The sequence below is a fragment of the Stegodyphus dumicola genome, chromosome 4 (genome assembly GCF_044657685.1).
Source record: "Stegodyphus dumicola isolate Sdum_Otavi_A_Nest chromosome 4, ASM4465768v1".
NCBI lineage: Eukaryota > Metazoa > Arthropoda > Arachnida > Araneae > Eresidae > Stegodyphus > Stegodyphus dumicola.
This window is the reverse complement of record NC_140771.1, coordinates 100,274,167-100,300,101: the sequence shown is the minus strand read 5'-3', so window position 1 is coordinate 100,300,101 and position 25,935 is coordinate 100,274,167. Positions and strand designations below refer to the sequence as shown.

The following is a 25,935-nucleotide window of genomic DNA, read 5'->3' as shown; positions in this document are numbered from 1 at the left end:
AAAGCATATTGTCCATTTCAGAAGTTAAATTAATTGTTACTTAAACAAAAATTATGATTTAGGCTTATTTAAGGATCAGAAAATAAAGAGAATTTGAACTGATCTTCTTGTAGTGTTTTTATTAGCGCAGCATTTTCTTCATAATAACCATTTTATTAACAGAAAAGTTTGAATAATGATATTTCTTTTATGAATATAGAGAATTGTAATTTAAAATTTTGATTCGTATATACTGTCAAGAGAACATAACCTTAAGTTTCGGTTTTAGAATATGGATACCTTTTTGTATAAAACAATTTAGTTATTATTATTGGTTAATTCTTATCACACTAATATTCGAGTAGTTGCTTAAAGAATTCATTAAATAAATTTTTGGAATGCGCCTCCGTTAGGTATAAAGACGGACACGATTCCTGGACAATTAAATCGATTGCCGTTTAGTCGGATATAGTATTTATGAAGTAGTGATCTGAGAATTGTGGAGCTAATTAGATTTACACCGGTTGTAATTTCTGTCACTCCTTGAAATGGATTTTCAATAAGTTGAATACATGGCAAAAATTACAGCGTTAGGATCCTAACTTAATAATGAATTTTGGACTATACATAGTAATTAAGTGATAGTACTAAGTTTTCCGGCCATAGTTGAAAAGAACTCCTCAGTTAATACCATTCAGTTCATATATTTTAGTTTTTACGGTTTAGTTTATTGCTTTAGTAAGAAGTTTTTGTAGAATGAAGTGAAATTTGAACGTAAAAAAGTACAAATATGTTTTAATAAAACTGATGATGACAATATGTTTTCTGTATTCGATCCAACATTGTATTTAGAATTGTAATCAAATTATTATCATGGTTCTAATAAATTTATTTTCCTATTAAATATTTTACAGTAAGAGAGGAATATCACAGCCTGTGAAGAGCCATTTTTTAGTGAAATCAATAAGATGTCTAATGAGGATGTTATTCAAATTGCCGATGGACATATACATTTGTGTAATTAATATGTATTCAGTTGTTAGAAACATAACTGTTCTATTTATTTATTTTGGTGTTACAGCGTCAGCTTATAAAATAATTACTATAATAGCGGCTGCGGCCAAAGCAAAACTTACATGTTCGGTGAAAAAAAATGTATAAAGAACACTTTAATACAAATGAAATCAATTCATGCTTCCCAAGCAGCATCCAATTCTTAAATAATTTTTTTGTTGCCAAACCAGGAAACAAAAACGTTTCACACTTCGGGTTAACCTGAAACAAAAAAGTTCCCAACAGTTTAAAATGCTGATATTAACGAAAAACTCAACAAACAATCACATACTTTCTTCAACGTCAGAATATGACCATATATAATTATAATATATTTAACGTTTGGGAATGCTATTTTTATTAGCCCAAAGGTCTATTAAATTTCAAAACGGAATTTTGCATCGATTCACATTTCAAATTGCTGCCACAAAATATTATCGCCCTGCATTATATTTAAAGAAATAAAATAATGAAGAATTTGGATAAATGTATACATGTTTCTCGCATTGTGATAAAACAACGGTACCCAGAGTAATCAAATTTTGAATAACATACGTCTCCACTCAAATATGGGCATCTGGAAGCCCAAATTTGGAATTTGTTTTATTACCTATTTCATATTTTGTAAAGCGTTTATGAGTTTTAGATTAAGAGACTCAACGATTTCAAAGCGAGCAATGACAACACAGTAAGGAAAAAAATATTTTTATCTTCAGTGCGCGAGACTGTGTATTAGAAATTCTAAAGATATGATGCTGTTTTTAAATTATTTTGCGATATTGCTGTTGAATTGAATTTTATGGTTTAAGTGCGAACAACATGATATTTAATAAATAAAGGTAACACGAAGCGTTAGAAATTCGGCGTAATATAAAACCTGAAAGCTTTGAAATTTATTTTTCATATTTTGTAAAACTTACAAATTTTTTATATGATCGTATAGAAGTATAGAAGTATTCGCGTCATTGTTATTTTTATAAAGATTGTTAAGACTACTAGAATTGTTAAGAATATTAGTTCCTGTAATCCGTGGATTTGGTTTTATAATTATAATATTGATATATGCATTAGAATAGAACTTTCTGATAAAGTAATATCATAGATAGCATATATTAATAACGCCTTCTTAACCATTACTGTCTTGTGTTGAAAGTTTGTGTATAGTAATTGGGATGCTAAAAATATTTATTTATTTCTGAGAATGTGATTCATTATATTTAGATTTATTTATAATACTAAGCAATAGCTGGGACGGGATGGAGGGATGCCCGTGAAAGAATATTTCAAGGATAATATTAGGAATATTATTTTTTATTCCAAGTAAAGTTTACTTATTTTAAATTGCTTATAGCAGTCTTTCGTTCAGGATTAAAACCTATCGTGCACTTAGGTTACTTCTGTTTTTCTCACCACAAGCCACCATTTGTGTTTGCCACCAAGTGTGTGGAATAATTCGAATTAACCTCTGCTACAAATAATCCTTTTTTTCCCCCATGTGACTTCCATATATCTACTCTGCGATCATATGAAGGATATGACTACGCCTCTGCTCCCAATTCGAGGAAGAGAGTGATCAAGAAAAGCTCGTGAAGCTGATGGACATGCTGTCTGTACTAGAAGGTTGCCACAACAGGAAGCCGTAAAGTGACATCTTATACAGCTTGAGGAAAGGAGTGGAAGAAATGCCATGCGTTATTTATACATACAAACCAGAGCATCTGCCTTAGGTCACGTGATGCGTGATTCACCCAAATGTAAACTTTCATTCCTTTTCCAGGTAATGTGGCCAGGTGAATATTCTATTAGATTTAAATTACTCGCGCTAGCAATGCAACATCAAATTCATCTCTTTTATATTTGGGTGAATAGTTTCGTTAGTACAAGGTGTTTGGCATTATATCATTTCCTTAACTATTGTCCCAAGAAGTCTTGTTATAACAAGAAAATAAATTACAGTTTCAAGAAAAACTTCTAGTTATGGAAAACTGAGTTAGTTGAAATTGAGTGAATATTTAAAGAATAATTGAACGGAACCTTGTTTTGAATACATTTTGTTCGCGGAAAAGAGAGTAATAAGCCAAGAATAAACCGATAGATAAATTTTAGGATTGTGAAAGTGTGATAAGGAATTGGTCTGGTATAATCAACCAATGAAGTGATGGCCTGTAAGCTGATAGAAGTATTATAACTGTAAGTGAGCATTTAAACAATTATAGAAGAATTCATTTCTAATTTTTTTGAACTACTTATAATTGTGTGACCTGTTATTCACTTCAACGTCAAGTTTTTAATAACAAGTTATTTACCTCAACTCAAGTTTCTTTATTCAAGTTTAAATTTCTTCCTGTTAGTTTAGCGTAATTATCAAAGCAATTTTAAAGAAGCCATAGATCACAATGATATGTTAAAGTGTATAAAATGTTCAAATATCTCAAAAATTTCTAGATTTATGTGAAATAATTATTTTTCATGTTTATGGAGAGATACAAGAAAAAAGGCTTTTTATTATTAGACCCATATTATTATTGTCATATTCCCAGGCGATAGAAAACTGACTCATTTTTACTACCTTGTATTTCATTCAGTAGGTTAATAGCACACTTCTAATATAGAACGTAAACATTTTTGGACTTGAGCTAAGTGAGCTAAGTCTAACCAGCTCTTGTACAACAATATTAATTTTAATAACCGAATCAGCTCAAGAACGTAATGTCAGTCTGAGCTATTGGTGTTTACCTGTGAGAAGCTTCGTTGTTTTCCCAGAAACTACAACATCAGCAGCCTAAAAGAATATACTCGCTATATAGTTAGTTTATTTGTAAGTAGTGGTAAGCTTGAGACTTCAGTCTTACTTATCCAATCACATCCTGTCAGTTGGCCATGCAGTGAACTAACTGAAGTTATTTTCTTCTCCTTTCGCCAATGTTTTACAAATTAAAGTTGGAGGCAACTTGCAGAACAACGTTTTTCTATGAAATAATTTGTGATAGCACTATACACCAAGATTTTGAGAGAGAGAGGAATTGAAATGATGGAATTGATTTTTTAAGTACACAAAACTTTTTGGAAAGGAACGCTACTCATATTTCAAAACTATGATTACATTGAAATTGTAATTATAGATAACATGAAATGTAAATACTAATACAATTACGTCTGTCTGTGATATACTAATATAACAAAAGAGGCGTGTTTAATATTCTTGAAGTTGCTGAGAGAGACATCATTAAAGTTCGCGTTGCAGAGTTATAATCCTAATGTTAAAGAAGTGTAACGTTGCTTACAGGAAAATAATGCCATGTGGGTTGATCATTAATGAATGCAATGAAAATACGAGTAGTATCTAATAAAGGAGAATGGTATCTTGATAAGAGAGAAAGGATAGGAATAATATAGCCAGTTTGTTAGATGCTATAAATAACACTATAAAAATAATTAAAATTTCTTGCAAAGTGATGTAAAAGGTGATTAAGCATGAAGGCAAAAATATTATATGGAATCAAAACTAACCTGAAGTTAATATCACAATAGCAGAAAAAATTGCTCTATAAAACCAGTCAGACACTATAGTTATTCTTACTGTTATCATTCATCGGAACAACTAGTTATTATAAATTTGTTTCACGAGGTGGAACCGTCGACGCACTGTTTTACTTGGATATTATGATAAGTTTCAGAAAGGCCGTAAGAAGAAAATCGAAAATTTTAGGAATACAGATCTATTGCAGCGTGACATCTCCTCGTAATTTCTTAAAAATTTTTATTTTCAGATTCCTCAACTCCTTCTCTTCTCAAACATATATTCTGGTTAAAATAGAAGACCTTTTAAGGTGGACATTATTTCAGAACCCTGTATACAGTTTATAAGTCCTTTTCATTCTCTTTGCCGCGTTACCTTCCTTATGTAATTGGAAAGTACGTCCGGGCTAGCAAGCGAAAATTCTGGAATTTAGGTCCTGACGAGGGTATTACTAATTTTTCATGTTTGTTGCTTCCACAAAATCTGTTGCTCTTAAAATTGCTATCCATCTTAAGATAACTTTTGTTTTAAGCAGAATATAAAATAAAGGAAAAGGCGATATAAAGGAAAGGGAATTAAAGGAAAAGACGATATAACAAGTCTACAAAAAAGAGCTTTTTAAAGTACTTTCTAAAAAGAGATGAGTGAAGAGGAAGTGGAATAAAAACGAAGAAAATACTTTGAAGGAGGTAAGGCGGTTAGTTTCTTCTTTTCAATTCTTCAGCTTCCTTTCACTACTGTGTTCAAGCATTAGTTACTGATGGTTCTGGCAAGTAAAGAAACTGATGGCTTCAACATGAATAAATCCTTCATTACGATGTTCTATATAATCACATATATATTTAAGCCTTTAGAAATTTCAGTATCACATGAACTTGGTTTATTATCTTCCAGAAATCTGAAAATAAATGTAGTAAAAAACATGAGAAATATTTTCAGATTATCAAACGTTTTAATATATGTTACGTAATCTCTATGTGTCATTTGCTGCCAAATAGCAGCTTTGTGCCGGAAAATATTAAAACTGGAACACATAAAGATTTTAGTGGATAAACTGTAAATTTTCGGTTATTGTATTAGTATGCTTGTGAAGCTATTGTCTTTGTTGTTTCCTAAATGTCGATATTTCATCAATTAATACCCTTTCTAAAAACCATACGAATCATAATTAAATTTAATAAAGTAAGTTAAATTTTATAAAGGCATGGTAGAAAAAATTCTAATGAAAATAATATTTTACATAGTCAAATTATTAGAAAATATATAAAGCTTAGCAATTTTCTTTGGCATCATAAAGTGTAACCAAACTTTAGATAGACTGGCACCGAATTATCGTAAGTAGCAAATAAAACTTGAAAAGTGTATAAAAAATTCTTTATTTAAAACTCAGTAAGAAGAGAAGAGACACACTTGGTGCTTACAACTCAGCCAACCGCTTGTGGCCAGATAACTTAAAGAAACAGTGAGTCAAATGTAAAAATTAATTTATATAAACTAGTTACCAAATACTACACAGATAAATTAACGTGACGTTGGCTCAAAACTGGTATTGATAATTAGCTATCGGCAGTTATAATGCAAAGTCGAAGACTACAAATTTTACCTGATGTAACAACCTGATAACTTGGGGTCGGAAGGCAGAACGCGCGCGCTGTCTTATAATCTAAAAACCTCAAATGCGTGCAAACTACTTTGCATTCTGGCTGGAAAATGAAGTAACTGTAAAACTTCAAAACATAAATAACTGGTTAATTAACATAAAGGAACCTTACAAATAATTCAAAATCGTACGATGAAATATGATTAAAATAATATTAATTGAAATATTTAGAAGATTAATAATAATTAAGCTTATTACATTTTTGAATAAAAATTTTTAAAATACAAGTATAGCTGTATATTTCATATTCAAAGGCTATTTAAATTAAACTGTTGAAAGATTGCTCAAATGAAGTTATTTAATCTTCTGTTTTTCGGCTGGCTCTCGTTTAAAAAAAAACATTTAGTTAAATTTTTACATATTAAAGAATAATTTTCTCCCTGAAAGGTTTTAGACTAAAGACTAATACATCGATTAAAACCCTCTTTGTAGACGACACCGTTTCAAAACTTATTTTTCACACCAAAAGCATAGATCGTTTGATTCCTTCTTTAAACTGGAATCACGGAACAATAAATACGTGTTCCATTGGTCAAGAGAAATGTAGTCTTATACTCTTTCCGAAACAATTAGTATAACTTTATTCAGTTTAGATTCCCAGCAACACCATTTAGCTATTTGAATAATTTTTGTAGATTTCACTAGAAAATGATCAAATGATTGAGATGCTTAGCTGATATTTAGGAATCACAGATATGATGAACTCAAGTTTCAGCAAATTAACGTTTTGCATGTTATTCCAGTATTACAGCATTTTCGAACTGGTGTGTCATGAAGCGCTGTAAGATACTTGAAATTAAACACACTTTTAAGAATTTTGCTTCATTTTCCAATGTAAGCTTAATGCGAATCATCCTTCTGTGGGAAAAAATAATGAAATCTAAGACAAATAATTTTGCCTACAATTTGCCTGAATGTTTGTTTTTATAATATTATGTCTCTAGAATCATCATGGACCGCTCCATGAGAAGAACTTGTTATTTTAATATTTATAGTAACAATGTTGAATTCACGAATATTCGTGAAGCTAGAAGAAATTTACTTTAAGCTAGAAGCTAGAAGAAATTTAATAGCTAGAAGAAATTTAAGTAATAAGAATAAGAAAATAATAGTAATAATTAAAAAACAAATTACTGCAACCCAAAACAGAATCATTAATTATTCAATTAAATATGCAGTTTGTAGAAGAAAAATAATGGGAAGTAATGTCTCATTTCCTCGGCATGAAAGTGAAATGCTACGCTGCGTTATGATTCTTAATTTTCTGAGAAATGAAAAATGTCTGAATATACATTGTAAAGTAATATCGTCTGAATATACATTGTAAGTGTAGCTTGCGAAGTACATGACATTGCTTAGCTGAACTGGATGAGTCTCTAGGAATTGAAGCATCGTTTTAGTGAGAAAACACTCTCTTAAAGTAAATTTCTTCTAGCTATTCAAATATTCGTGAATTCAACATTCAGATATATCATCGTTTTCATCACCAGAGGCGCTATTAGTCTCGAAACTCGCTTTTTATTAGTATCACGTTTTCATACGAATCACTTTCCAAATTGTTGCACTAAATGTCATCGAAAGTTATTATTTAAAAAAATGAAATAAAACCCTGTATGCATGTTTACATGTTCCCTGCATTGGGGATAAACGCGGCGCCACGTATAAAGGCATCGAACATTTAATGCACAGTCTTCAACTTGAACGTGAGTACTCGAAGCTCGAATTTTATTTAAGTGCTCGAATTTTATTTAAGCTTATTAGATATACAATTTGTTTATGGTGTTGTTTCATTTTTTGTAGAAATTTAATAAATTTTAGATTAACAAACTCAGGGATTTGAAAGCGGGAAGTGGCAACACTGCAATAAACAAGACATTTTTATAAAGGATCCAGCGGGCCAGACTATTGCCATTTGGCAAAATGTAAGGCATTCAATTTTGATCCAAAATTCGGCTGTTTGAAAGCCACGTGTAACCACTGCCTCAAATTGCATACTTGCTATACGTACTTACCAGCATGCTGCCATTCAGTAAAGCATATGTCATTTAATTTTCAAATTTCATCTTTCGCAGTAGCAAACTTATTGATTGAAAAGTAATATATGCAGTTCTTAAAGATATTTTTTCTACTTTTTAATTTGATTGATTTAAATCATTTCATTGATTTCAACGTGATTTAAACACATTTAAATCACGGAATGTCTAATTAGAAATATTGAATATTTTTTTCAGATGGCACTAGCTAGATACATTAAAAATTCTTATGCATATTTTTTTCTCGTATCTCTTTTATGCGGCAGACTGCTCGGGCGGTTAGTTTTCAAAGAAATTATTACTTCTTTTATAGTCGCTTTATTAAAAATGATGTATGTAATACCTAAACATACTATTGCGAATTCTAAAATATGCTACATTTAAATATTCTGTGAATTCGTTCTTGAATTTTATGAGGCGTTAGTGCGAAGAAAATGGTGCTTAAAGTAGTAATGTTAAACCAGACAAAATTGTATTAACAAGAGTGAGTTCAAGAGCAGATTCGTAAATTACACTGGTCAAAGAGAGCATAAATAAACCTGATATCTGAACCCTTTCAGATTCTCTTTGTTTGCTTCTTTTTTAATTAAATTAAATTAAATTATTAAATAAAATGTAATTACTGTTACCTCTTATATTTATTTAAAATTAAATGAATTAGTGATTATTCAACTAATCATATAAATAAATGTATATGGTTAGTTGAATATAATTTCAATATATAATTCGATGTACATTTCAATAGGTTGCATAATTTCAGTATGATGAAAAAATGAGTCAAGTCTTCTAAAATTCTCCTATTATAATGTATGAATGCACTTAAATGTGAAACGATGTTAATGAGACTAGCTAGTGTCATTTAATTGGGTTAATTAGCTAGAACAATTTCTATTTAAACAAAAATTAAAGGTGTGATTTTGTTACTATACAAGTTTAATCAATCGTTTTAGAATTCTAGACCAACGATTCTAAATTTTAGATGCAACAGATTTAATGTTTTTTATAATTTTTTAAGAAAGCCGTAAAATGGAGACGACATATCTCAAGGTATAAAATAAGCCATTTTTTACAGGATTAACTGCACTAGATATATTGCAGTTATTAAAGCGTAATTGGAAAAGGAAATATGTGCTGTTTAAAAACAGACATGGAATTCAGTATAAAAGCAAAACTGCTTTAATCTCGCCACAGTTCTCATTTTTATGTTCGCTGTGATACATTAATGAAAGAACCATGTTAAAAGTTGCTCTCTCATATTGTGTAAATATTACGACTTGAGGAAATGATAATTATGTAATCCGCTTACGAGGAAATATTGTTTCCTTTAACTTACAAAATTTAAGTCGAAGTGCTACTCAGAAGAAATTAATCCACTGGCATGGATGTGGATAAAGTTTGTCACTTTGTATTCTTCTTGTGTTTGTTTACTTGCGTGTCGGGAAACAATGTAACACGCCATGTCAGAAATAAAAGAAGAATCGGTGAGTACATATTGTTCATATATATTATTCTACAGCTGCTGCTGATTGCAAATAAAATGTCCAGTTCTTGAACTTAGCTACTTGTTAGAATAATAGCATTTAGCTAAAGAGCAGAATTTCTGAAAGGAATGTTTGATTGAATAAATGACCTAAACATTTTTTTTTAATTAACAAACTGAAAGTTCCGAATTTGTTTTCCATTCTTACTAATACGGTGCTGTTTATTTCTTAAATTTTTGTAAGATTTTTATTTGCTTTGCGTAATTCACTATTAGAAATATTTAACCTAAACTTCTCTGAGTTGTTTTTATGTATAGAAAGTTTAGAAATTATTTATTCTACAGCTGCTGCTGATTGCAAATAAAATGTCCAGTTCTTGAACTTAGCTACTTGTTAGAATAATAGCATTTAGCTAAAGAGCAGAATTTCTGAAAGGAATGTTTGATTATAGTAGACATTTTGTCAAAAAAAATTACATTATTAGAGCAAACATCCTCTGTGGAAAGACATCTTATTAATACCTAAAAGAACAATTAAGTAAAATAGAGCATAATAAGTCCAAAGATTAAAATTCAATAGAGTTAACATAACAGTCTGACTAGCCTTGCTTGTGAAATCATTTCATAAAAGCATAGATGTTTTCTGATGCTACTTAAATTTTTTCCTTTCAGTTTTAGTATGGAATTCACTAAGGTGAAAAGAGGCCAGAATCATTAAACTTGAAATAATCTAAGTATGAATAAAGCATTCATAAAACCAGTGTTACTGAAGTATGCAGGTTTCTTCTTTCAATATCGCATTTTATAGTTGATATAAAGAGCTTCTAAAACCAAACTTATGTTTAAATGCTAAAGAGTGAAATGTTGCATTTTAAATGCTAAATATAGAAAAAACTTACAGATGTCAAACATTCACTGAAATAAGAGTCGAGATAAAATAAATAATTAAAAGATTTGAACCTTTTTTTTTTAAAGCTGTAAATTTTTATAAAATAATTTCACATCGAGTTAAATGTAAAATTAATTAAAAATTTATTAAGTTTATTATTTTCATCTTCCTTTATTCTTATAAACTAAAAAAATATGTTTGTAATGTATCCAAATGTAAGACTTAATTAAGTTGTTTTTTTAAGGGCAGTTCGTATTCAATATGCCTATGTTGGTAAAAATATTTCGTAGAAAAACAGTTAAAATTAATCTTTGCTTTATATGAGTACATATGATTAGATGAATTTAATTTCAATACATATTTCATATGTTACATAATTTCAGTATGAAAACGTGAGTCAGGTCTTCTTAAATATCTTCTGTATTAGTCTAAAATATCTCTAAAATATTAGACTTCTAAAATTCTCCTTTATCTGTCGAAATGTTGCAAGATTTTTTTTCCTGGTGTAAGAGAAGAACCTAGCATTACAGAGAGACAGGTCAAAGAAACTTAAGGCAAAGGCTAAATGATTGCTTAAAGAGGTAATCTTGTAAGAGGATACTGGTACCAGAGTAAGATGTAACTGAAAATTAGGATTGTAAAGGATATTGTATTAACTGGGGGCAATTTTAAAATTTGAATCCTTATTACAATGTTTCCTTTCCTCAACAGGATGCAAACAAAATTATAGAGTATTTAAACCATAAGTTTAGAATATTTTAGCGCTAGAGCTCTTGCATCGGTTTAACTCGGCTGATTAATATTCCAGAATTAGCAATTTACTAGCTGACGTTAAGCGCTGCGCTGTTAAAGTTTTAAGAAAATTGAGGTTAGACCAAATATGTCAAGTCTCCGACTACGTTTAGTTTATTTAATTATGGCAAAGCATTCGAAGGCCTTCTACCTAAAGGGAGGGATATCTTCGTGGAGGAATGTCTAACAAAAATTGGCTTCTATACACTTTACACATGGGGAAAACCACGAAAACGCCCATGCAGCCAACCCGTTCGCCCAGAATCGAACTCAGGTCAGAATTACGAGTGCGAACTACCACTGTTCAGCAATTTTACCGCTCGACCGTTGGTGAATCCTAATGCAGTACTTTTTTTTTTCCAATGGCAGATTGTGAACAATTACAAATTTAACCCAGTCCATTAATATATACAAGGCCGAATGTGGTGGTTTCTTTATTATGAAGGCACCTAATAGGTGGGCCACCATCGCCTTTCCTATGAAGGAACGGACAGTTACAACCATGCCTTCTCCGGGATTCAAACATAGGCCTTTTGGCATCGCAGTCGGCTTCCCTGACCAGCATACCGACTGGGCGGCCCTACTGAAATACTTTAAAACTGTAAATTCAGCTTTACTACCGCAACCGGTGAAGTTTGGTTTGTATGGGTTACTTTACTACCGCAAGTGGCGGAGTTTGGTTTGTATGCACAAGTGGCGGTTTTCGTTTAAATTTAAGTTAAATAAAAGGAATTTTTTAAAACCCCTTCATAGAACTTGTGCTGTATTTACATTGGATGAAGCGTTAAAATGTTTGTCAGTCTACTAAGATCTGAAAAACAATTCAATTAATTTTACATCTTTAGGATTCTATAGAATTACCTAGATACTGCCCACTAAAAAACCTTTAAAATAAGTTAGACCGTAAAACGTGAAATAATTCCCCATGTTCTGTGCTAAATTATGCCGACAAGTAAGATTTCGTTTGTATAGCCACAGAACGTGTGTCTTCTGTTGGTTAACTAAAAGTAAAATAAAATAAAAACTGGAAAGTTTTCAAATTTTAACGATAGCCTAAAAGGGCTCTTTTAAAGTTCATTTGAGATTATCAATAACATGCGCAGGGGAAAGAGCGAAACCTTTTATTCAATATTAGATGAATGTGAGTTTAGACTAATATCAGAAAATTAGATATCTTCTGTGTACTTAAAAAGGGAAAAGCATGTAAATCCATAAAAATATTTAATGATTTTTAATTATATATATATAAATATATATATGAGTTAAATAATATCATTTTTAAAAACTTCATCTAAATTTTTAAATAGTTTAGTTTATTAATTAATAACAGCGTTTCAATATGAAACAATAGTATATTACGTTTTTCCAAATGGCAATCGGCTCGAGTGCAACGTGGAAAAATATATTTGAAAATATTAAAAAATATGAAACTTAATTCATTAAAATATTTAATGTTCTTAAGTAGACATATAATGCCGCCCAACCGGTATAATGGTTAGCGTCACTTTCCGAAGGGCCCGGGCTCGACTCGCGGAGAAGGCAAGGGTGTTTCTAAATGTACAGTGCCCGTGCGACATGGGGATACTCTTAATATGCGGCGAGCCGAAAGTCCTCTCGAGAGGCTGAGGGTAGGGAAAGAGGGGTGGGAGAACCTCGGACTTGTCTCCCCCGGGGTACTCTCCATGAGAATTGGGGGCAAAACTGAGCTAAACCGCACTGTCACCTGTAAGGTGCTCAAGGCTGTTGCAACGAGAGGAGTAAAACTTGCGCTCCTTGCGAGGAGGATTTTCGTGGGCTTGGGCTGACTGTAGGTACGACAAGTGAGCATTAGAAACAACAGCAACATCATGGAATAAATGCTTTTTTACTTAACTGAATCGGATTAAAAACAAAAAACTGTATTTCCTAAGAGCTGCATGTATTGCTTTTAAACATGTCAGTTTGTTCATCAATAACACACAGATTAAAATTGGAAGTTCATCAGTAATACACAGATTAAATTCGAGAGTTCATCAATAGTACACAGATTAAATCTTAAACCTTGCTGACGGGTAAAATACTTGACTGAAAAATAAAATAAAGCAAAATCGCGTTTCGAACCGAATAGTTCTTTTGGGTTAAAAAATACTTCTACTCTTTCCCCAAATAATTGTGCATTTACAATGTCGTAGTTTCATAACTCGATGATTTGCAATTTTTCTACTAGTATGGCAATAAAATTTATCCCTTGTATAGCTCATTAAATCAAGAGCACCACTTGTTTGAATTAATCAATGAAATTAATTACTAAGATTTACAAATTCTTGTGATTTAAAATGAAGTTGAATTCAATAAAACGGATTGCAGTTAAAAAAATTAAGTTTACTGATTTCTAAAGACTACTGGCATTTAAAAAACAATGGACACATAAAAGACAATGGACAAATAAATGATCATTTTCCCAAGTTAGTTCTGGCATAAATTAAACCTAAAACTTAGGCACATAATTAAAATAAAACCATTGGTTTCATGAAAAACACGTGTAAATAATGAAAGTGTAAAAGGGCTTTATTCAGCGAAAGTGTTTGCCATCCACCCATATGGATATGGATATGGAGAAATGTGGTGGATACCCATTGTTTAACCATTGGCAATGTGGGTATTGTCCAGCCACACTAAATATCCAGATAAATTACACCCCACAGGATCCTGCCAGGCGTTGCTTGCAGTGCTTTGTATTTTACCAGACTGCGGGCAGTGCCTTTCTTTTTCCCTTAAATATACATTGGTGTTTTTACAGTTGGTGCCTTTCGCACTTACATCCTATTGAGGGCAGCTCCAGGTCTGCTTGCATACTATGTTTTAAGTAATAGCTTTGTTATATTATTCTAGGTTGTGCTGCATAATTCAGCAAAGAGGTTCGCTCCATCTCTTCTGATTTCATTCACTTAATTAATGCTTCGATTAGTTTATTTTTCAGCGAAGGCTGGGCGGAGGAGAATAATTGCATAAAAATTGCTCTGATTGAAAAAAAAGTCATGATCGAATATTTAAGTTCTTAGAGGATTTACATTAAAGTATGCTATTTAATGAGAATAAACGCACTGAAGTATGTTAAGAATGCAGCACATTATCACATATGTTAAAACTGCAGTGCTTACGGGGGAGCGGTACAGTTGCTGAACACTGACAGTTCGGTCTAGGCTTCGAATGTCGGCTAACGGGCTCGCTGCATGAATATTTCGTGGTTTTTCCTATATTTAACATATATACGAGCAAATTTCTCTTGGAAAGTTCTCCACAAAGGCATCCGTTCCCTTAGGCAGAAAGCTCTCGAAGGCTTTGTCCTACGTAAAGATACGAATAAATGAAACGAAATATATATTAAGTAACTGTCTGATATGATATTGCGTTTTAAAATTGAGTTAAGAACAAAAACTCTGAAGAACGACGGAGCGCCAGTTCTCCTCACATTCATTTCTTTAGCAAGATTCTACAGTAAAGTGAAATTTGGTGCAGATGGATTAAAAGACATCCAAATTTAGAGAGAACGCAAGTTTGTAGAAATAGATCAATGATACACATAAATTGATTATTCACAATCATTGTTACTATCATATTTATTGCACATAAATTGTGATAATAAATGTATAAATGTTTTGGAAGAAATAATAAAATAGATTGTAAATTTCCCTTTTTGATCCAAAATATGTCTTATATAAAAGTGTATGTTTCACATATACACGGTGTACACAGAATTACTTACCTGGCGTTTGTTTTCACAGAAGTTGGTTTTCCTCTTACGGAAAATGTAAATGACGCAGATTCGTGTTTTGGCATTTTTAACTTTAAAGAATTTAGTTTCGTATAAATTACGAAATCTTACTTTTTATCTATTCTTAAAGGGCGTGCACTTGTATTAAAGAAAATTTTGTATCGGTTATAAAAAATAAAACACAAAAATTTGACTACCCTAAGATAATAACTGACAGAGATGTTTTATTTCAAAATCTGCGATTTTTGACGTAATATTTTATTTGCTTTAAAGGGTGGATTAGCAAAAATTTCAAAAAATTCAAAATTGATATTTGTTACTTTATTCAAAATTCCTTTTTTATGCCTTATTAACGTCTTTGTATAACTTATAAATTTATTACGTTTGACATGTAATAATCACATAAATTTTCATGCAAGTAATTTATAAATTTTCAAAGTTTAAGAATAGTTTATTAGTATTCTTATAAAGATTTATTCATTTAGAATCATAATATGAAAATCGTACGAAAAATTTTTGAAACTACAAATATTTTCATTTTTAATTGATGCAAATAACATAAGCTGGCTGCATTCTGCCTGCCGCTAGTTTCAGGACGATTTCTATGTTTGCCACGTGCCTTTAAAACTATTATCATTTCTATCGACGCGCACGGCTAAGCGAAACATTTTTGAGAAACGAAGTTTTAGTAACACTGGTTTATACGGGAGGCTTCCGAGAAATGTGTCGTCTAGCCAGGCGCAACATGTCCCGCCTATGAGCAACATTTTGAAACCTTCCCGAAAATGTTCCGTCTGGAGATGTGTTCCGCGCACTTTCAACCAATCAGACGAAAGTTTTGCTTTTGAAGGATGACGGGTAATTTTCAATATGGCGATGGCTCTTGTGAAATCCTGGACGGCGGAAATAGATGCTGATTTAATTGAAGAAATACAGAAAAAGCCGTATATATATTGCTATTTTGTTGTAGTATAACTAACTAAGTCATTTTTAAATATTTATATATTCATTAAATTTATAATCGTGTAAATTTCAGAGTAGACAATATTTTATGACGTGCTATTTATGATGATTTGTTTACAAATTATTCGTCGCCAAAAGTTCTCCAAATTCGTCGTATTTCGGGAAAATCGTATGAAAAGAATGTTATTTTTATAAAGAGAATTTTTTTTTATTAAGGGGAATAATTTTTTAAAAATATGTTTGTATATGCGCGACTTTACTTTTCTGCTAATTACTTTCATTACTTTTAAATTGAAATTGCATAGTAAGCGATTAAGTGTATTTATTAAAACATACATTATTTAATAATGAGGATACACATTAAATTTGTATGTTATTATCTTCATGTTATTAATGAAATGCTTTTTAGATTATGAACACATTAAGAACTATATTTTTATTATAAATGCTACCTATTGAAACATTAGAAATTTATGAATTTATTATTATGAATGATGAAATATATATTTGTATATATTTTCATTAATAAAAGTCTTATTCATTACATTAATACTAATAAACATATATCAACAACTTTTAAACCATCGTATCTCTCTCGCTATATGTAGGTAAATAATATAACGATTATGTAATTGTCATCAACTGTAGTTATCCGTTCTTTGCACATGATCATGGATATGGAATACACAGTTGAAAAATAATTAAAGCAATCGTCACATGAAAGGAATCGTCACTTTCGCCAAGCTGAGCGACAAATGATTCTTGTTTGGCTTTCAGCCTGTTTACCAAGTGAAGATGGTAACCCGATTTCACGGGTGCTCACTTTCCAGAATTGTTCCTTCTGACGTTATGTTTCGGAAACAAATATCGTATGTGATAGCAGCCTAAGGCGAGCCTGTCAGCAGCCGCAACAAATCATCGAACATATCATGCTCTTGAGTGGGATTCCCGCCAGGCATTTGTTTCAAAAGTTCAAATCAGAAGATATGAGCTTTTGTAACAAAACCTCGTAATAAGTGACCACAGGCTTTGGATGCCGAAGCCCTGAAGACAACCACAGAGGAAGAAAGCAGTGAAATGTGTGGTGAACTTGCTGAACACATTCAAGTTTCGGAGGCTGAAGTCAGACTTCAACTGTACTGTGTAGAGAAAGTATTCAAGCTGATTGCAAGGTCCTTGATTGCAAGGACGACCAGGGAGATTATTAAGCGATTTAGATGGGAGATAAGATACTAGCCGGATCTAGCAATCATAAATTACCATCTGCTCTATTCCTTAGACAGCCATCTCCACTGGAAATCCTTTGACAATGGAGCAGGTTAATGGTTTTGACAATCCACTCACTGACGGACTTTTACGGGCCTGAGTTTATGGGCAGCCTGAGTGTTATGGGTAGAGATTTTAGAGCTGCAGGAACGTTGACGAAAGGTCCTGGATGCTGATAGAAACTACTTTGAGACATAACTATGAGGACCATTCGCTGTATGCCTGTCTGCTTCTGATGATCATGTAGCGCAAGAACGCTTTTGATTACTCTGCAAGTGTAAACTTTATAATAAGTTGCGTAAAATTTAACATTCAAACCAAAATGCCTTTAATACATACAAGAATGAAGCAGAAAGAAAAAGATTTTTTCTTCTTATTGAAGTTAGAGAAGTATTTCCAAATAGAAGAAATAACAGGTTTCCAAATCGCAAAAGTGAAATGCGTATTTAAGTTGAATTTTAAATGCAGTAAAATGCTTGGTGCCTGTGAAATTTTTTATTTAAATAACTGTTACTGAATAAAGAGACATAATCTTTTAATATCTTAAAGAGTCTCGGATGCTTTGGTAACAAAAACTCACGAGATCTAGAAACGACTATAGAGGAATTAGCCTCAGCTTTTGAACAGTAGGCAGACAAAGTCAAAAGAAGGGTGCAAGTAGCCCTTTTATTCGATCACAAAGAATTGGCAGTCGACCTCATTTGGGTAAGACAACGATTCTGGTTTAACTTAAAACAAGTAATTTTGAACTTAAAATGAAATGTAATTTAGACTAAACTAACGGCTAGCAGGATAAAGTAAACTCTTAGGCAGGCTCTGGTTCGTAGAAGCCGGCGAGAAGAGCTCAATGGCTAGAAGCATTCAACGCCACAGAATTCAATAGCTATTAAGTGACGGTAGTAAAATGGTCTCAGGCAGGCAGAAAATGCTCTAAAATCAAATTGCGAAACCTTCGCTTAAATAGCACTTCTCTCTTCCTTAATCTAAGTAAGCTAGCGCTATCTAGTTTATCTTATAGCATAGAAATCGTGAGTGAAGGAGAGTGAAAGGAAAGTAGCTTTGATTAAAAATTTAGCTATTAGTAAAAATAAATAAACTTACAACTTGTTTTCCATAAAGCTAGCTCGCCTTGTTTAGTATAATATTTAATGCACCTAGCAGCACTATCGTTCATTCAGGTTCGGGTGCTGGAGAAGGCATGCATGCTTGTGAGCGTGCAATATCTGTGCGACAAGGGAGCACTCACAATATTCGGCCAGCAGAAAGTCCTTTCTAGCAGCTTGGCGTTAGGAGAAGAGGAGTTGGAGACCATCGGACCTGTCCCCCTTGGGAACTTTCCATCGAAACTGGAATGGAGATGGGTAAAGTCAGACTATCACCTATACTGCGCTCAACGTTCATACCAAAGACTGGCGCCATATTAAGTTTTTTGCCGCGTAAAATTCGTAGATTATTTCTGATAAGTTCAGACAAGTGAGATAAAGCGCAACAATTTACAAATAGAATTGAGGAAGAAGTATGGAATCTTTTTTTAACAGTTGAAGTAAAATTATTTAAAGATTAAAATAGTTAATAAAATTCAGGTTTTTTAAATAAATAATAATTCAAATTAAATTGTAGTGCAAATCTTAAATTAGTTCTGGAAAATTTTTAGATTACAGTGTAGTTATATATATATATATATATTTAAATTTAAAAGTAATGAATGAAAAGTGAATTTGAATTATTTTGCAAACGGAATAAATCAACCATAGGAAATGGAGTAAATTGCTAAAAAGCCAGAAGGCTTCATCTTACAGCGTTTGAAAATAAATATGTCCATTTGTTAGTAAAATAGCTATCAGAGTGAGATATATTTATACATTCTCAAATTTTTACGTATGCAGAATTTATCTTCTTTGTAAGATTAAATAGATCTCTTCATTCATAAAAATTGCTCATCAGTCTTTTTAACATGATGTGCAATTTGATGATTTTCTTCTTAATGCAATGATTGGATAAAATGTCGTTACAAGACAGGAGACAGGAGGCCATCAAGAGAGCAGCTGCACCATCATTACGACTTTCAGCTTTTGTGCTCTGTTGATGGAAACTATTTACCATCCGCTACTCAGGTGACAGGTGAATGCAGGGCCAGGACACCCGGACGCGTAATGGCAGACCGCACATTGAGTTGAACAGTGTTAAGCGAATTTCGCTTACTGCGCATGCTTGATGGTGTACCTTTGGCGCGGGAAGAAATATTGACGACTAAAAGCAACCCTACGCTAGTTCATTCGTGATCTCCATGGCTGTCGAGTGATGTGTACAACTGCAATGTTGTGGAACTTTGTTTATTAGTTATTTTATCGTTCATACCGATTGCACTTGCTTATTTTTCTAATATATGTTTCATTTTAATTTGTCTAACAGTGCATTTAATAATTGTTACCATATATTGTGCTTAATAATTCGTTATTTAGATGTAATTTGTTTACATGTTGTAATTCTCAGTAATGTAAACTGAATTTTCCCGCTTAGTTTGTTAACGTATATTCGCGCTTTTATTTCTTATTTAAAAGAATTAAATAAACAGCATTAAGGAATTGTAAAATTTCTTCAATGTTATTTGCAAACACTTGCTATATTTTTTACGTTTGTCCGTGTTTCTTTGCGTATGTACGAATGTAACGTATGGTAAATTCTGAATTGTTTTTATTCCTTAAAAGTGTAACTAATATATCCTGAATTTCAGTCTTTTTCTGAGCGAAAATTCGTACAGTTCCAAAGTGAAGTGCAGAATTTCATAAGTATAACATCTTACATTTTGAATGCAAACACTGCTTCACATTATTTCGTAATAATTATTTACATCTTCTCCATCTATGCCTGTATCAATTTTTTCATCGGGTTATTTATCAATAATTCCTGGTAGAATTAGGAATATATTATTAGAAAAGGTTTTTCCTGTATCATCTGCAAGGAACAGAAATTTAAAGCAATGAATTATTGGAATGAATTTTAGCCAGCATTTGAAGTTATTTAGATTTCTGTTGCATTAAAAATTATTTAAAAGCTGCATAGAAATATTATTTTAAAATGCAAACATTTTAAGTGCCAAAATTAAAAGTATTTAAAAGGTAGCTATTATCATTGATGATAGATTAATTGACTTGTCAAGGGAAACAAACCAAGACTTCAGTACATAAACACTATATTTTTTATTCTGGGGGGTGAACATTGTTATTAATGGTGATATAATCAAATAAATAACAAAGAATCTGCAAGTGAAACGTATTTTACCATTTCTTTGAATTTAGATATTTTTCCGAATATTCCAAGCATTTAAAAGAAATATATTTTTCATATTTTGTAACTGTGAATGTATTCGTAGTTCCGGAAGTTCTGAATATCTGCAGAAACACATATTTCGGTCTATGACTTAGCTGGCTTAGTTAAGTTAAGAAATAAATTTTTCCTTTAATATTAACAAATTATATATTAATAAGAAATTGGTACATTTGTAATTCCCCCCAAAAATTCTTTAAGAGTGGCAAATACGTACATAAATTTGATTCCTCCCTAGTATGTGTGACGAGTACGTTCCATTAGACTTCATGATTATTTTGTAACAGCTCTACTTATAGCCAAAATTGGGTCTTTATGCATATATATATGTATAATGCATACAAAATACATGCAATTATGATAGCTGTTAGTATATCATAATTGACTAAACACTACGAATACTGTTTCTCTTTCAAGACATGTGCTCTCAAATGTTTTCATAACAACTTCTGTATTTATTTAGGAAAAATTCTACTGATAAAATACTACACACAGAAATATTTTTAAAATGGTGTTTAAGAATGCTGTTGATTTTTCAGAGACACAGTAACAATTTAACTGGTTATAACCTTAACAGAGCAGAGATGTCAAACAGAAAAAAAAAAAAAAAAAAAAAAAAAATGCCATTAGAAATGCTCAAATGCCAAATTAAAATATTTGATCATAAAACAAATGCAATTACAGTTAACTTATTTTCGAACTTGAAGATTGATTATCAAGTATAAGTTAATGTTTAATAAAAGAATTTCATGAAACATAATTGAAAATTTGAAGATACATGAAGTACTAAATTTGAAGTACAATGAAAATAGCTTAGTACAATGATTTTGTCAATGTATTCTTTATGTTTATTTATGGGAAATTAACAGAATGTAACCTATGTTATGAATATAAAGGTAATTTTTATTTTAAACTCTCGCTAATTAAATATAAAACAGTTACAAAAGTCTGAATATTTGGTGTAAAATTCGATTTTTCATTATTAAGATTAAATGCCTTTTCCATCGATTACTTTTCTTGATTTAATAAATCTCCTTTTGGTCTTTCTTACACCTTATACGAGTTTCACCCACTTTGGTAATATATACTGTGTGAGAACTCTGGAAAACTTAAGCGACTTCTCGTTATGTTTTGGAAATTACAACAGAGGTTTGGAATAGGTGTAAAAAAACCTTTTATAGACTCGGACAAATTAACAAAGTGCACAGCTTGTTCATACAGAATCAGCTAGCATTTATGGCGTAAATAAAAAGTAACGAAATGAATTCACCTCATTTGAATACACTCAAAATTAGCATCCTGGCAGGAAAATGGAAAGGAAGAAAGAAAAGCTAATTATCATAAAATAGCTGGTTAATAAAAATAAATGAGAACTCTACAACCTCAATTCACTATTTTAATTTAGCCATTTTCATTTTTATGCAGCCTTTACATCGAAGTATGCATTTGTTTTGGTGTCAATAAACTTAATTCTTTCATTTTTTATCCGATTACAAAGCATCACATGCAACAGCTGTAAATATGAAAAACACATGCATATATCCAGCAGCATGTTAATTTCTATTGAATATATGGTGTCTGTCATCTACAAAAGAAAACTGTAAATTCAAAATATAAGATGTGAACATAGGTCTCCTGTTGGATAATATAAGAAAGTCACACTTTCTGGTATTACTATTATTTTTTATTATTTGTAGGACCTAAGGTCCTACAAATAATAAAAAATAATAATTAAAAATTAAACATTGTGTAGAGAGTAAAAAGCATAACGCAGAAACTTGTTGAAAAATTAACATGTATATCACTTTGCCTGAATGTTATGGTCAGAATCCCATTCTGTATGATAATATATGCATTTGACATTATTAGGTATTGCTAATTAAATTAACATTTAAATACTTCAATGAAATATTAAGAAAATGAGAAAAATTATGAATACTACTTACTATATGATATGAATTTTTTAAAAGTGAGCTAATTAATAAACAAAGAGCAAAATATATAGTTCCATATTCCTTACGCTGAAGTCTACTTCATGCTGATTATATCATCATTAGTTATGAGGGCAGAACATTTGTGGTCTTCACCTTGCAAAATCACGAGGAACATTTTAATAATATAGGAAAATTTCATATAATGGCTAGTAGCTGAACTGAATGAAATGAGTATTTTAAATTCACTAGAAATTTAGGGTCGTGTAATGTTTAAATATTTCAAGTTTTGGAAGAAACTATTTAAAATGTCTTCTTTTTTGGAGGTGGGTTGCTTTAACTGCTTTTGAGCTACAGATTCCAGCCATACAATCTCATAAATAGGATTTAAAGATTAATTTTTTAACCCAGGCAGATCATATTTCTTCATATGAAATTATTGTTCAAAATTTATTCACTGCCTTACTTATTCATTACACACAGTATATTCATATACTAATTAATCATATATTAAAACAATATTCAAATACTAATAATTAAATCCTTAAAAAATGTTCCTCTATTAAAAGGAAAAACATTTTAAAATGTCTAATTGAGCAGTATTTATTTTACCTCAACATATGTCACTCTTGTATTATTTTTCAAATTCGCTATTAATACATGAATTAAGTAAACTCAAGTATTATTTAGAATTGAGGATTAGTGATATGGGATGTTTAGAATGTTCAGGGTTTTATGGAAAAGTACTACTGAATGGTAAAAAGGTTTATTAAAATTCAAATACAGTAATTCAATGAAGTAATATACACATATAATTAATATGCACAACAAACAATTAGTATGAAATGCATGACAGAGCAAGAATGAAAACATACATGAATTTACAATAACATAAGTTGCAAAATAAACAGAATACAGGAAAACTCGCATAAATTTACAATAATACGAATCAATTAAGTGTTATGAGTAATAATATTAGTCAGATTTTTCTTTATACAGTCAAAAGTCATTAATTCGGACACCCATAATCCGGAATGATCTATAATCCGGACCTCAAAGCTACAAACTTTCTGCGCATGCTTCGCGTTCACGCATTCGCACAGGCGTTTACGAGAGCGCGTAAGACCCTTACGGCTGCGAATATGTTTGTGCGCATGCGCGTTTAATGTGTAACGGAGTTATACGCTAAGCTAAAGTTATCTAATTCAGTTAATGTTGCAGATTGCGTTGTTCCTTAATCTTCGAAATGGATCCGGCTTATTATTTTTTGCAGACTGTTAGAGCAATTTTATAAAAGTAAGCTTGAACTTTCGATTATGTCAAATAGAATTTCCGATATATATTTACTACAAAGCGAAAGTATGTTTTGAAATCCGAAATCTGTTTATCAATTTCACGCTGCTCTGCGGCAGAGGGGGGGGGCAGAAACGTCATTATTAGATTATGATAGATTAGAAAGATTATGTCAAATAGAATTTACGATATATATTTACTAATATGTAATTTGTATCTACAAAGCGAAAGTATGTTTTGAAATCCGAAATCTGTTTATCAATTTCACGCGGCGGATTGGAAGTTGATCTGTCAGCACTATCCTTATCTTCAGGGCAGATGTTTTTATTTTATATAGTTTATAATTCCGTACTAAGTGTAGTATTTCATTTCGATGTACTCCGTCTTTGAAATGATTTAAATCAAGTTCCTCGTCATTATAATTCGCTTCCGAGAGTGAAGAAAGTGACCCAGAGGTTATTGAAAACGAAAACATTTCGATTGACAAATTAGTCGGTATTCTCAACACAGCAATTATCGGACTTGAACAGCGGAACTTTGTAACTAAACAAGAAATTATGTCTGTTTAATAGAATTAAAGAGAAAGTATTATCACATAAAACGAAGCAACTTACATTGAAAGAAATGTTTAATAAAGTAAACAAATAAATATTAAGCTTTTTCTTTTTGTAAATTTTGATACCCTTTAGATCACAATTGCTCTTTATTTCATAAATTACGGTTTCATATTTTTAATTTTGTAATTTCTGCATGCCATCTTACCAGATTTAAACTGATGATCTATAATCCGGAAAAATCGATAATCCGGAATCGCCGAAGTCCCGACGAGTCCGGATTAACGTCTTTTGACTGTAGTTAAATTTTCATTTTCATTGCTCCTTTAATATCTTGCGTTGGTGGTTGGCCTGCACGCATTCTTTAAGCGATAATCTCTGTGGCACTTCATCAAACCCTAAATTGTTGAAACAAACATTATCAAATGCTAACTTGTAATGACATTAATACATGCATCATAACAAATACACAATGAATATTAAGAAAATGTTAATGTACCAATATTTCTTGTTTCAGTAGTATCAATTATTGAAATATCATAAAAGAGGAATTACACATTTTTGATTAAACATTCAATTATACATCTATCAATTTCAGTGTTATAGTGTGGCACCAGGGTAACTATGCGAGACACACTAATCCCCTCGAAGATTTCTGATTTACAAAATAATTTTGGCAGTAACTTGTAAAGGCTAAATAATATTATCAAAAAGATACAATTCTTAAGTAATTATGTATATTTTGCAGAAATACTTTGGAACTGTTTGAGCTGGTATTCGTGAGAATCCTTGAGTAATTTTTTGAATGCAGAATAGTTTAACTGAGAAACAACAGAACGCAGCCAAATGATATCCCTAAGTATTATTTCATTTCACTTTCTAATGCATGCATAATAGCATTAATTAAGAATTTAATAAAAACATTAAAAATAATTACATGAAGCAAGATCTCTAAAATTTCAAAATTGCATATAAAAATCTAGTTTAATATCTGCAATACAATTTTAACTCATCATATTTTCATAAATTTAACTTTACAATCTAAGACTAATTACAATAAAGCATACTTTATGACACAAGATTATGAACTTCCAGATAATGTGTATCATTTAATCTGAGATTAAAAACTATGCTAGGAAACATTCTGGAAAACCACATTTAATACATTTTAAACTATTTTACTTTCCTAGATAATCTCATCAAAATTATTAAATATTCATCAATCTTTTGATCGTCAGTTTCTGTTACCTGCCAGCGAGGTAGAATGTATTCACCAAGACACAAAGAATATGTATTATATACATGTAAAATATAGAAAATACAGTGGTTTTGCTCTGCGCGAGCATGCAACCTATAATTAACTTACTGCAGTTTCAGGATCTTACCCTAGACCAGTGTTTTCGAGAACATTCTGGCATGTTATATAACTGCTAGTACACAT

At 31.3% G+C, this 25,935-nt stretch overlaps 1 protein-coding gene across 3 annotated transcripts in view; it reads left to right on the top strand.

Annotated features, from left to right (window-relative positions):
• Positions 1–2,859: 2,859 nt before the first annotated feature.
• The window catches only part of LOC118186854 (pancreatic triacylglycerol lipase-like), a 63,153-nt gene continuing 40,077 nt past the window's right edge, over positions 2,860–25,935 (top strand). The window contains exon 1 of one of the 3 annotated variants that reach the window (XM_035357018.2): positions 2,860–3,222. Coding sequence is in view for 1 of the 3 variants with exons in the window: in XM_035357015.2 (XP_035212906.2) it covers positions 9,624–9,726 (103 nt within the window). In the remaining 2 variants the exon portion in view is untranslated. Of the gene's footprint in view, positions 5,242–9,487; positions 9,727–25,935 lie in introns of those variants that run through there. The other 2 variants (XM_035357017.2, XM_035357015.2) reach the window with 2 other exon arrangements.